General features: G+C 43.5%; 1 protein-coding gene across 2 annotated transcripts in view; it reads right to left on the bottom strand.

Annotated features, from left to right (window-relative positions):
- Nucleotides 1–12,777, bottom strand: part of TERT (telomerase reverse transcriptase) — a 34,212-nt gene extending 21,435 nt beyond the window's left edge. Inside the window, exons 1-4 of one of the 2 annotated variants that reach the window (XM_055705502.1) lie at nt 11,954–12,777; nt 9,009–10,905; nt 6,173–6,368; nt 1,736–1,925 (exon numbers count right to left, since the gene is read on the bottom strand). In XM_055705502.1, the coding sequence (XP_055561477.1) occupies nt 1,736–1,925; nt 6,173–6,368; nt 9,009–10,905; nt 11,954–12,283 (2,613 nt within the window). In that variant the 5' untranslated portion in view covers nt 12,284–12,777. The remainder of the gene's footprint in view (nt 1–1,735; nt 1,926–6,172; nt 6,369–9,008; nt 10,906–11,953) is intronic. The other variant, XM_055705504.1, reaches the window with a different exon arrangement.
- Nucleotides 12,778–14,393: the final 1,616 nt, after the last annotated feature.

Here is a 14,393-nt window from a genome sequence, read left to right as displayed (position 1 = left end):
GTTCAAACGAAAAAGGAAGAAGGATGTAAAGCAAATAGGTAAAACTTTTGAAACAAACCAAAATATACACTGATTTGAGGATAAATTCACAGAACAGGACTCATTCCATCATGTATTTTGAAGCAAAGTTTGAGAGTTGCCTAACAATCAGAAGCTGGCTTGCTGGCTATTTGGGAGATTATCTCTGCCAATTCATCTGGCTACATGCCAGCGTTGACTACAGAAGCTGGCTAAGACTACACCTACAATTCCAAACCAGCTTCCAAATTCCAAAATCTGGAATATTGTCACACAGAAAGAACTGGAAGAGCATTTTCCTTTTTAAATGCTAGGAGGAAAGCTGAGAGCAGTCACAAGCCAAGCTGGCTTCCACTAGGTTGGAAGCATTAAAGCCATAAATTGTTTTGCATTAGACGCTTTTCTCTGTCTCAGTCTACTATCCGAGAAGAGAGCTAACACTACTACCACCTTCTCTTTCATGGATTTATGAAAATCATTAGCTACACTTTGTGATTAGTTTAGACAGATGAGGTCCATCTAAAAGCTGACAACTTTAGCATCTTCAGTTATCTGTCAGCACTCTCCAACAGGAGTCTATCACCCCCACTTTTCAGTAGATACAGATGTTCCCTCTCAGCGCCAAGGCAGCCAGGTTAGCACAAATCACTTGACCAGCTACCATGGTCAACTTCGAAACTTCATCTTCTTCAGTATATTTGTCTCATCCTTTATGCCAGATGTGTTACAGGAACAATAGCACCTTTAAAGTACTGCAGCTATTTCCAAATTAACTGTGTGCATACTCTCATATCTGACAGTCTGATCGTCACAGAAAGACAACGAGGAAATAACACTCAGAACATCTTTTAGTTGACATCCTGTAAATCTGGTCTGGGATCACATACTGAACACTAAGCACTAAGAAGCTGTTGATTTCTCATACATTTGGGGAACACTTTAATCTTGTGCACTAAATGGGACTCAGCTTTAAGGAAAAACAATTAATACAATCTTAAAACATGGTGAAACTGAGTTCCCACCATTTCTTGTGGTTAGCTGGCCTGTTAGATTGTCCTGTGCAATGTGTGTTCTGTCTCTATTCCCACACTGCAGCAATTCCCAGCTTCCTTCCTAAACCCCTGCTGTGCTTGATCCAGCTTCCTTGCCCTTCTTAGACCTTCTTGTGTAACACAGCCAATTCATCACCATCCAGCCCCCTGGGCTGACCTGGCACCACAGCCAACTAACCGATCAACATGCATAATCATTATTCAGGTAAATCCCAACAGGCTGGATTCATCCTCCCTCACCCTCTGGTGCGCCAAACAAATACATGTTAGTTCAGAATACTGAGTATCTTTAAGATTTCCATCCTTCTGCTCCCATAGGTGGTCAATACCTACAACCAGACACAGTCTGCAAGCCTGAGGGAAAGGCATGGAAAAAGAAGAGAAAGAAAACATGACTACCTGACGGGCCGTGCCATTCTGTTAAGATTCATTCCCTTAAGACAGGCTTGAAAACAGAAGTATGTGATTCTGGAACTGGAAGCTAATAGTAACTAAGCACTAGGAAGGGAGAAGGCAAGTTGCAACAGGCAGATCCACTCAGTCATTCTGATATGAGTGTTCCAGTTTACCATGTTAAAACTAGTTTTATATAACATCAAAAACCCCTCACTCACTCTATTAGCCGTCTACATCAAACCCACATAAAACAGTAAGAAAATAAAAACCTTTTTTTCTCTGCTTTCCTTGCTCAAGGCTCGTGATTCAACAACACCACTCACTTTTACTACAGGTCTTAACCCATTCATTTTGGGAATGAACCGGAGCTTTGATGCCACAGGAATGTATTTTTTTTGACAGACAGCTTCAATCTCCTCTGAAGATAAAGCACGTAGACGTACTTTGGCAAAATGGTTTCTAAAATACAAATACACATTTAGTGTAAGTAATAGGAAAGGCACTAAATTAAAACATTTAATCTCTTTATGATAACTGAAACCAAATATATATTCCAACAAGAAATCTGAATTTCAGAATAATTTCATGGTATCTTAACAACAACGTAATACAATAAGTGTATACATTTCTGCTTGATGCAAATTAAGATAACAACAAAAAAATCTTAACACAAACAAAAATTTAAGCACAGGTTAGCCAAGTACATTTGAACTTTATGACATATTTTTTTATGCCAGACAACAGGAAGTTGGATATTTTTCATGGTATCAGAAGCTTGAAAGTTGAATAGAACCTTCTGTAAACGACGTTAAGAAGGACCCTGGGAAGGACTTGCACACTGTAGTGGGCTGCTCTACTGCCAGCATTTAGGGGACCTACCACTTACTAAAAGTTATAGTGAACTGAGACACTAGGATACATATACAACATAGGGTCATTACGCTATCTAGTAACACAATTCAAAAGAACTGATCCGATGAGCAGGTGTCAGCTAAAGTGAGCAGCAGAAAATAACGAAGAACAGAAGGCTCCGAAGTCATGGGTTCTGAGCTCTGTAAGTTCACCTTACCAGGAAACGTGTTTCCACCTCAGACCTCCCCTCAGGATTTACAGTTCATTGTAACTTAGTCCAGATCTATACTTTCCCATGCCATGAGGCAGGAAAAAGGGATAGAGAAAAAGCCCTTAAGATGTATTAAGTGCCCTCCCTGCAACACAAAAGACCTGGATCAAGCTCCTGCGCTGCCTGTATTGCTCCCAAGGACAAAATGTGCCATTCCAAAAAGACTTACAACCTGGTGATTAGGATACTCCCCTGGGAAGCGAAGATTCAAATCCCCACAACAGAACGGACACAAATCTAAACTTGTATGCAAAATTTTTCACATCCTACACAAACCAACAGGCTGGTTTAGCAAAAGGAGGCCACACTATCACAAAAGGCAGTGGATGGATGGTGGAAACCTGGTAAGCATTCTCTAGGAGACACATGGGAAACCAAGCACGCAGGTAAGAGAGGCACACAAATACTTCTCTCCTGTATGCCAACACAACTCACACACAAGCTAATGATCCAGCCGCTTGGGGCTGTCGGGGTCCGAGTGACAGAGTGGATAATGCACAGAAGGTATAGAGGCATTTAGGGCCAGCAAGTTGAGCTACTACTGAATGTTTTAAGGATTTGTATTCAAACTTTGAAATTAAATTCCTGGCACAGATGTTGCCCAAAGCAAAGCAGAAAGGCCAGGAGATCACTCTTCCACAGCCACAGATCACCATTATTTATTATGACTTAAAATCTTTACTGAACCTATAAAACTTCATCATGTACTATAGTATTAGGTAGATCACCAAGACAAAACACAGAACTCCAGTTCAACAGAAACTGAATTATTGTATCACCATCCCTTTACAGTTCATATTTAAGACTGGAGGAAAAAGAAAAATCTCAACCACTGTAAAAAAAAACAAAAAACACTTCCTTTGAAAGTGAAGACAAAGGCCAATCACTGGCAAATCTTCATCATTACTACCTCTGGCAGCTGTAGAATTGGATGTCATTTTGCCTGCAGCAACATTCATAGTTTATTTCATCGCTAATGGTTTTGAATATGCACTGATCTGGGGGCCACTGAACCATTCTGCTGTCCTTTGCACACTCACAACACTGTTAAGCACTGAACTTTGAGGAAGCTGAGTGGATGGTCCTGCTGTCTTTTGACATCTCACCATAAACTGACGGCGGGGATTCAGAACTTCTGCAGCATTTTCAACCCTCAGCAGCCACTCTGCCTGTCAAGGGCAGGGAGGGCACAGTCCTTAGGAAAACCAGTGCTGTCATCACAACATAGGGTGCATTATTTTTAAAACATAACTGCATTCTGCAGGCCATGGAACTGGAAGCAACCATACCATGAAATACTGAATTTATCTTTGTAAGTACTATTTTAATAAGTTTGTATAGCTTCAAAAATTAATAAAGTTGTCTGTGTGCAATGACCAGCATACTCTCACCTCCACCCATACAGCAAGACAAACACACAGATTCCGGTCCCCTCTCAGAACCGTGGTCTGTACCCCAGAGCATGATTCTGCACAGGAAGATCTACTCATGTGGACAGTCCTTCAGGATGAGGATTTACTCCCTAATGACAACACAGTGCAAAGGCAAGCTCATGAGTAAAGTCCAGGCCAACTCAGCCCGGCCTGTTACATCCATTCTCTTTCTCCCAAAGGAGGATGCAGAAGAACTGAAAAGGCACCAGTGGCTATGCTTGGCTGTGAACACCCTCCTGTGAGCCAGCTCAGAGCAATCACCACAAGCAGCTCCAGCTGAGAAGAACCAGGACAACCATAGAACAGCCATTAGGGCAACAACAGAGGCCACCAGATACTGTTCCTCCAGGAAAGACAGAAGCAGCTCAACAGCCGCTGGCACTGATTCACCAATAGTGCCTGAAAACGCTGGCTGGTTGAGAGAGTATGATGCCTGGAGAGCCTGAGAACAGGTGAGGCAGCCCTAAACAGCTATTTCCCAGTATCTCTAAACCCCGGTCTCTCTCCCCGCATGTGAAGTAGGCAGCTTGCTACCTGTACGAGTGCAGTAAACTGATTTAGTAGGAGCCTTCACGTTACACTGCACACTCAAAAAAGCAGTGTGGAAGTCCTAGCCTTGTGAGTGAAGCTTAAGTGCAGCTGCTGGGATCAGGCTAAAAATCCACACAGCTATATATATCCTGTAGCAAACAGCAAACACTTGCCCTTGGCAAGCACTCAACATCACGTCCTTGGGATGCTTCCCCAGCTTCCAGTGATCTGTAGTTCACAGGGGCTTCCCAAGCCAAAAGGTGAGAAGGGACTCATGGACAGCGGGGAAAAAGGTGGAGAGGAAATCAGAAGAAATGAGATCAGCCCAAGTTAGGGTCTTTTGAGTTCAGAGCACCTTGTCCTTACACATTGGGTTTTTCCGAGAAACTGGCAATAGAGACAAAAAGGGCTAAAACCAGAAACATTTGTTTTCTTTTAATCACATACCCCACTAAAAACAGCATTTTATCTAATATGTAGAAGTGCATTGTATCTAATATGTAGAAGTTAGTACTTCATGATACTTTATGCCAAAAAGTAGCCTTTAAAGTAGATTAAAATTACATAAAACACTAATTGCAACACTAACCTGTTAGTGTGAAGACAAACAGAACATGTGGAACTGCAAATTATACTCGACTACTACTGTTTAAATTGCATATTGTGCGCTACAACTGCAAACAAGATTGAGGCCCCATTAAGTGCTAACACATCTGCAGAAAAGCTGCACTGGAGATAGCAAAGCTAGCATCAGGGAGTGGGGGGGGGGGGGGGGGGGGAATTAAAAAAATAACACATATAACATTGTAGACCACCAGATCACTGTGAAAGCCAAAGGTTTACCATATAAAACAGCCGTTAAAACACAAGACATCAAGTATGTTCATTTTGTACACCAATTTAAAATGAAAACCCGAAAGACATGAACTATGGAGTTGTGTGCACTATACTGCTCATTGAAATCACCTTCAGATCTTTCCTATTTTCTCACTTAATTGCTTAAAATTTGACCTTAAATAATGCCCTAACTTAAAACATGCATGCATTTTTAAGACCAAAAAGTAGCAGAATTCCACAGCCACACTAGAAAAGAAGCCACAGCTTTTAAAACCCTCAACCTCCAAAATAACACAAAATCAGAAGGCTACTGTCTGAATTTAGGAATAGAGTATTACAGCATTTCAGCAGAGGTTTGGTTTTAGTTTTTTGTTGGTTTTTTTGGTTTTTTTAATAATTAAAACAGTTGAAGCAAATTCAGTATTAGTAAAATTAACTTTCCCAAGGTTACTTTTGGATTCTGTCACTATGCTTTACTCGTTGTTAAAAGATGTAAAAAATTGACTTATCAAAACAAGATCCTCTTCATAATGGATTTTATTATTGCAGAAGTTTCTCTTCCCTACCAAAGAATTCCAAATTTGAATCAGTTTTCTCACATAAAATATTTCTGAATTTACATGCTGTGCATACTACAATCACAGGCTGAATTTTCTTTGGGGAAATTAAGCTAAAGGAGGATAAATGGGCATTAAAAAATGAAAGCAGAATTACAACTTCACACTACAAAACATGAGATTTCCACAAATTTCATTAATATTTGATTATTTTTCTAACATTACCTAATTCCAATGTTCTGTAACTTGGCCCAGATAAACTTTCGGTAGTAGAAAAGCATGTTTTTCTGGAACATGGTCTCGGTGATATAGAAAAATGATCTGAGCAACTCAAGAACATAGGTATTCATCAGCCAGTATAGGAATTTAGCCAAAATTTCTTCACGGAAACAATGTTCATAGGCAGCAACAAAATGATCACCTTCAATAAACAATTCAAAGGTAGTTATAGTAAGTATCAACTATTTGCATTAGTAAAGAAACAGAACATACAAACAAAAAAACCCACACATAACACACTTTTCTTAGCTTGAGGTTAATGGAAAGAAAAAAACCAAATACAAACAATTGCACAGATGCCACTCCAAATATTCACTGGCATTAAGTAATGTGAATAATTCAAGCCTATAGTACAAACATAGAAACTAATTTGGAGTGACAAGCTGACATACAGGATACAAATACATGCCATTAGTAGCCCAAAAACTTTATTTTCTTCCCCCTCCATGTTGACTGTGCAAGATCTTTAATGCACAATGGCAAGATTATCGTGAAGGGAAAAATAAAATGGAAATAAGCCTACTACAATATAAAACTTTAAGTAAAAAAAAAAAGCAAAAGAATGAAAATACTTAGGAATACTGTAAAAGCAGCAGAATTAAACTGGGCTGACTTAGGGATCAGAATGATATTCAGGTTTCCCAATTACATAAAAATTAATTTCAGGGTTCGGCCTTATTTCAGATAACCTACATAAAACTTATTGCCTCAGTCAAAATAATAAAAAAAAATAAATCACCCTAAGTCCATCAGCACTTAATAATATTTAGAATGCACAAAAATAATGAATCCAGAACATTCCTAGCTACTGTTAAATCTAAGGCCACACAGATTTGTAGTGATGTCTAAATATGGGTGAGTAGGGGATAAAACCCTGTGCTACAATACTGAACATTTGCCAACTTCCAATAATACTTTTTCTAATGAAATCTGAGTAGAATTTCGCAAAATACAACAGGACTGTTTAAAGAAATTATACAGAAATATTAGTTTAGCTGCATAGCACAAATCATTATTATGGCACAAACGTGTTAAAAACAGCTTAATTTTGACACAGCAGAGCTGAGGCTTAAAAGTGAAAGTTAGAAAATTAAAGCAAGTTTCCAATTCTCTACCCTGTTTGGGTTTTGTGCACTTCAGGGCAGAGACATGTATTTTCATGACCTAAGAAAAGATTAACGTAAAACAGTGTTCACTTCAACAGAAGCCAGGTAACACCAAAGAAAAAAAAACCAATGATTGTTATAAAATTCTCTAACTGAAGAGTTGCAGTATGCAGTTGTAATACATTAAATCAGGATGTTACTTAACTGTTGGGAGGGAGGTCATTTGTTTTCTAAGTCCTTGACAAACAGATTAAGTGATGGCTACAATTCAGGGAACTGATGAGAAACCACTACTATTTTTGGAGAAAAAAACCCACACCTACAGTGCAGCAAAGCAATTAAATGTGTGTTTATAAACTTCAAGCGCATAAGAGTAGTTTCAGGAAAATTAACATCAAGCCCATGTGTTGCTTTTCCTGGGATAAGGCCACAGAATAAGAGGGTACTACATTTTTTTAAGATAAGATATTCCAAATGACTATGAACCAAACATATTTTAAAATAAAAACCTTTTAAAATATTTAAGTCCTCACCATTTTGAAAAGCATGGGTTTTGAGCCATATTTTCTGAATAAAGAATCAATATATTTGCTAAAATTAAGTTTCTTATGCAAGTGTAACCTCTCCTATTTTTTACATCAGTTCTCAAACATCAGACTTTTATTTTCCTCCTACACTACAAAGAACCTGTAGTAAGTTCAGAACCTTATCGCACCTTTTAAAAAGGCACACCATTTTCAGCTGACATTACTGTAGGAGCCAAGTACATTACCAGGTAAGAATACATACTGCAAACATATCAGCTAAGGAAGTGCAATCCAGATTGTATAGATGGGAGAATGGAAGCACAGAAAAATGACAATATGCACTAGATCCTACAGCAATCAATGCCAAAACCACAGCTTCAGCCAAGATTTAAGTCCTAGGTCTGAAGGACTTCTGCAAGGAAGCAAGATTTACCTATCATCTGAAAGAAGACTAAACAGAAGGGATTCATATAGAATTTGGAGCAATCAGTTGGTGCCCTCACAACAGTTTCTTTCCACCAGAGACCACGCAGTCAGGTGACCTCTGCACCACCAACCACCAAGCTTGAAGCAGTGCTCAATACGGGTGTCTTAGTCTTGTTCCTAGAGAAGAGCTCTAGAAAGGTGACAGATGGTGGGCAAACCCCATATAGCGTGGGTCCTGTACCCACAGTGTTGATTGGGGCTGGGAGGACACGCTGTGGGATGATGAAGGTTCACTCCCACAGCAGAGGAACAGATGCCACCACAAGTGTCTCGACTCGTCTTTTAGTTCTCTCTGAAGGCTTACAGAAACCAACAGGCTGCATTTGTTCCTTACATGCTTTGGTCATACTTTAACAAATTTTCAGAGTTACTACAGTTTGAAGGGCAGGGGTAGAAGGGAAAGAATTTTGTTGAAAAGCCCAGCGTCTGAATTAATTTTTATGAAAATGTCATCCTATTAAACACAAAAATTAATGTGATGCAAACTTAAGTTCTGGAAGGAGGGCAGGCTTAAGTGTTCTTCCACTATCAATTACAAACACTGCCAGGTTTGTGCTCTCAGCTATGCTTATTACTAATGAAACAACTCTCAATCCAGATTCAACACCCTCCCCTTCCCACATCTGACACCCCCACCACTTAATTCCTTAATTTAAGAAGTACCTTTGACTAGACGAAGCCACATGCAGTCATTGACTCTCATCTTCCACATCAACTGCTGCAACGAAAGCTTAACAAACTTCCCCATGGAAATGAACACTTTCACATTTTTTAAGAACCGGCACTTGTTATGGTTTGAACCCCAAAGCTCCTCGGGAACAACCCGCTCCAGGCACTCCCTCACAAACATGTACACCTGCCAGTGGCTGCTGTGCTGCCTGAGGAGCTTCCCAAGAGCTGAATCACACACCTCTCCCGAGTTTTGCTCCTCACTCTGCGACCCCTCACGCACAGATTTTGCAAGAGGAGCGCTTAAGTTGTCTGGCACATCATCGTGACCAGATTCAGATCTGCTGCTTGTCACAGACTTAGTAGGCTCTTTCCCAAACTGTTTTGATTGCTCATGAACCTCTGCTTCCCCAGACAAGGCTGCCTGACAAGTCAGCTCAGTTTTTGTCACACTGGTTTCAGATATCCGAACAGGGCAATTTTTTTTCAAGAGAACTAAGTAAGGGCACCTTCCATGGTTCTTTAACAGTTTCTGAAATATATGTCTCATTTGCCAGTAGCGTTTGGGCAACCTCTTCTTTCTCCAGTTGTGATGCGGCAGGCTTTGGTTGTGCTTTTGCCCCAAGACATTTCGGCTTAAGAATATAGTTTCTATAAGCCGTCTTCCACCTGCCTTACAGCCCCGCAAGCAATTCAATAAAAATGATCTAGGAAAACGTTCTTGGAAACTTCTGCGAGAATACAGAAGAAACTTCCTGTCAATGTCTACTGCAGAACGCAAAAACGTATTTGGTAACTTCTTTGCCAAATGAGCTAGGGGACTTTCCTGCCTTCCCCATTTTGAAGAAACACCCTCCATGGGTTTGACTTGTGCAGAATCCAACTGAGACTCACAAATACGCATCTCTACTCCTTTCCTATGGGATTCTGCTTGCATTTCAATGCTAGACTTTAAAGGTCTGTTACTCTGAACTCCTCGCAGAAAAGAGTTTTCACCTGCCACAAAGTTCTTCCCATCACAAGATGTGCGAGCTAAAGAAGGACCAGACATATTACTGTTACTTCTTTGAGAAATGTGCTTTTTTTTAATAAGACTTACAGAATGTGATGTGACATATCCAGTTCCATATCTCTTGGAACTACCTTGGTTTACATCAGGAGTGACATTACAAGCCTTTCCGTCTCTCACTTTCTCCTGTACTTTTGCTCTCTTAGCTGAAATTTCAAGTTGTTCTCTATCAAGCTTCCTTTTTAAAGATGGTGTTGTGGCTGACAAATGTAAACCAGAGTTACTCTGTTTTTCCAGACCTTCAGTAACCACTCCGATCTGTTTGCTTGCAGTTTTTGCAGAACACTGGTAACTGGACATTAAGCTTTGTATCTTGTTATTTTTTTTATTTCCCATGCTGGAGACATTAGCTTCAAGTCTTTGTCTGCATTTCCACCAATGCAACCTTGATAGATACTGTCTATGAAACATAAGCCTTTTTTGCATATAGTCAAGCAAGCCACTACGTTTATGCTTTGAAAACCTTTGTTTAACAAACACTGTGGGTGTGTCTACATTATGCGAAATAAGTTCATAAACTGGTTGCCCACAAACTTGGTAACAATTACTAGGGGGAACCAGCATAAAGATTGCGCAGTGTTCTAATAAATACATCATCACATCATCCCCTATCCTGCTCAGCAGTGTTTCCCAGAGGCTGCTGATACGAATAGTTTCTGTTGTAGTATTGGGTAGGTAGCTGTATATACTTGAAGATGGAATTATTTGGAATTCAGAACAATTTTCATCCAGTAAGGAGTATCCATATGCCAGGACATTCTTCTTTCTTTTGTCACACAGTCTCTGAACAATTCTTGTGATGACTTCACTCTGACTAGATAACTGAAGAAAGAAAGAAAGGAAGAGAATTAACTTTTATCACCAACTCTTCCATAAACCACAGTATACACTTTAAACAGACATGCAAGGCACACAGTCCTAGACACCGGCTTTCAAAGCAATATTAATGATTCACAAGTTCCATACCCAAAAAGAGAGCTTTTCACGTGCACCGCAAGACATTTACGTGCAGCAACACGGGCCTACGACGTTAAGGAAGTCTTTTGAGCGTCTGCCCTTTTGATCCCAGTTCTTATGCCCAGGAACACCCCACGCTGCTCCCCTCTGCTCCCGGAGCACCCCGGGCGCCCAACACCTCCAGGTCACTGCCCGCACAGATGTGGTCCTACAGGCGTGACCAGGCAGGCCCCAGCTTCCAGGGAACCAACAGGTTTCTTGAGGCCTCCATTTCCTTTTATACACGGTTCAACTGAACGCCTCGGCTCACGGTTCTAAAACCCGCTCAACAAGCTTGCAAAGTTTGCTTCCTACCACATCACAGCTTCGCTGACGCCGCGGCGGCTCAGAAAAGCGATCCTTCCTCTCGGAAGGGTTTCTCCTGCTTAAACAACGGCCTGCGAGCGGCTTTCCCCCCTCCCCTACCCTCTCCAGAGTGGGCAAGGGGCATTTTTGATTTCCAGCCGCTCCCCGGCCACGCCGGGTTTGCCGCCACCGCAGGGGGCACGCATGGCGCCCGGGGCAGGCGGACCTCCCGCCGAACCCACCGGCGCAGCAGCGCTCGGCTCCCCCGCGCCCCAGAAGGAGGGGGCGCGACCCCGCCGCTCCCCGCCGGCAAGGGCCGACCGCCGAGGGCCCGGCGGGGGCCGGCGAGGCCCGGCCGCGGCAGCCGCCACGAGGGGCGAAGGGCCGCCGCCCCCGCGCCCGCATGGAGGACAGGAAGCGCTGCCACCGGGCCGCCGGCCCCAGCCGCCCCCGCCACCCGCGGCCCCTGGGGGGCCCGCGCGGGACCCCGGCGGCGGCCGCTCCTCGGCGGGGGCGGCCCGGGCCCGGGCAGGTGCGCGCAGGCCGCCAGGCGCGCCCCGGCTCCTACCTGCTGGAAGGTGACGGGCCGGGGGATGGCGCGGGCCCCGCGCGGCACGCACACCACGCACTGCCCCACGAAGGTCCGGTAGCAGGGGGCGTCGTCGCCCCGCAGCACCTCGACCTCCCCGGCGCCGCTGTCCGGCAGCTGCCGGACGAAGGTCTCCAGGGAGGCGACCTCGGCGTAGCAGCCGCGCAGCGCGGTCAGCAACGCCGCGAAGGGCTCCGCGCCCGCCATGTTGCGGGGACGGGGCACGCGGCGACCCCGCGCCCTCCTCCTGTTGCTGCTGCTGTCGCCGCCGCCGCCGCCGCAGCCGTCGCCGCTGCCGCCGCCGGGCATTATGGAGATGCCGCTGACAGTCGGACCGTACAGATTAAAAATAACGAAGCAAACGCCCTCGCAACGTCGTCGCACCGCTGCTGCGAGCGGGCGCTACCGGGCAATGGCGGGGCGGGGCGGGGCGGGGCGGGGCGGGGCGGGGCGGGGCGGGGGCCGCCGTCCAGCTCCCGCGCTCCTTCCCCGCGGCGCGGCCCGGCGCGGCCGAGGCAGGGCGGGGGGCGCTGCGCGGCGGGGGGCGTGTGGCACGGCTGCACAGGCCTTCTGGCTTTTCTTTTCAGGCAAATTCACGTAGGTTCTTCCCGGTGGATAATTCGTGCTGTGTGTTTTCGGGATGCTTGGCACGGCGCTCAAGAGAGGTGTTGAAGAAAGTCTGGAAAGTCTTTAAGTTCTTAAGTGAGTAGTGCCAGTTTATTTGGGTAGATTTCCTCTGGAAGAAACCAGGCAGATTCCCTTCCAAGGACCCCCCTTTAGGATCAGCAAGCACTCCACAGAGGACCTGTCTGAAACAAGGGCAACCATAGAAGAGGTTATGGTGGAGATGAACAGAGTAAACCCTAAAGATAACCAGTTGGGTGGTCCTGGGCTTCTCATCACACCCATGAATGAAGAAACCAAAATCACTTAGTGTGTGGCCTCCTGCTCAAAACTTTTCTTGGTATCTGAAGACTTTGTGGTAGCAAACTTGATGCCAGACTGTAAAAGGGATTGCAGTGGACTTCTGGGGAACTGTAGGTCTCCAAGCCTGATGTTTATTCCAGGTAAATTAGTAGAAATAACAGAAGATAGGATTAGTAGATGCTGGGAGAAATACAAGTTGCTTAGTCAACATTGCTCCCATAGAAGGGAGTCCTGCCTTTGAAAACTCCTTGCGTTATGGTGATCTGGTTGATACATTCTACTTGAATTTCCAAAAACCTTTGCAAGGAGATGTTATCAATAATATTAAAAAAAAACCCAAAACCAAACATACAGATATATTATTGTTGAAAGATAAGAGATAGAGGTAGGGATAAATGGTCAGTTCTTTCGGCTGAGGAAGATCCCCACCAGAGTTCCACATTAGTCTGCACCGTGTAACTTTTATAAATGGCCCAGAAGTACTGTAAATAAGCAGTAAGTGGCAAGATTTGCTGATGGGATGAAGTTATTCAAAGCAGCAAGGACACAACCAGACTGGAAAATTGCAGAAGAACTTTACAAGACTGAATGATCGAGCAGTTACATGCCAGATGAAATTTAATGTTGATAAATCAAGTATGGCACAGAGGTGAAATGCATTCCTACCTTCATATTTAAAACGGTGGGTTTTGAGCTGATTAGTACCACTCAGGAGAGTGAGACACCAAGGTTACATGAAAGAAGAAGAAGGAGGAGAAGGAGAAGAAGAACTTTCAAAAACCTGAAACTATGTTCAAACAGAAAAGTAAAAAACTTACTATTTTGTTGAATAATTTTCCAAAGCTGAAAGAAACATCAAACACCAGAAGCGGGACATCTTGCCAGGAGGTTCATAATGCTCAAGTAGAGAAGGAACACTTAGGGCAATCGTGGCAACAATGAGAAAGTTACATGAGGAACTTAAGGGGCATCCTGTGTCAAATCTTTGCACACAGCTTGATCTGTCTCAAGCTCAAGTACTACAATTTGTGTTGTTCAAGAAAGAGAGGGGGAAAAAATGTTCACAGTGAGTCTCCATGATGCGATGGTATTTACCAGTGAGTTTCAAGGAACTTACTGACTGAACAACTACCTATATCATGCCAGAATGTTATAATATCAGTGATGAAAATATATTACATGACACTAAGGATCCTAAAGGAGATCATGGGGATGATGACTTTGCAGTAAGTCTGACTCTGCTGTGGAGGTTAACTAACTCCATCGATAGAGATTGGATTTAGTGGACGCGTTGATAACTGCGGCATATGGGAGGTGTCAACATGGTATTTGCTGAGGATGAGGTTATATGGCATAGGATATCCTTTCAGACAGTTCAGGTCAGCTGTCCTGGCTGTGTCCCCTCCCAACTTCTTGTCCACCCGTCTATTCATTGTGGGGGCAGAGTGTGAAAAAAAAGATCTTGATGCTGTACAAGCACTGCTTAGCTATA

The sequence above is a fragment of the Falco cherrug genome, chromosome 3, assembly GCF_023634085.1.
Source record: "Falco cherrug isolate bFalChe1 chromosome 3, bFalChe1.pri, whole genome shotgun sequence".
In the NCBI taxonomy this organism is placed as follows: Eukaryota; Metazoa; Chordata; class Aves; order Falconiformes; family Falconidae; genus Falco; species Falco cherrug.
This window is presented reverse-complemented; position numbering and strand designations above follow the sequence as displayed.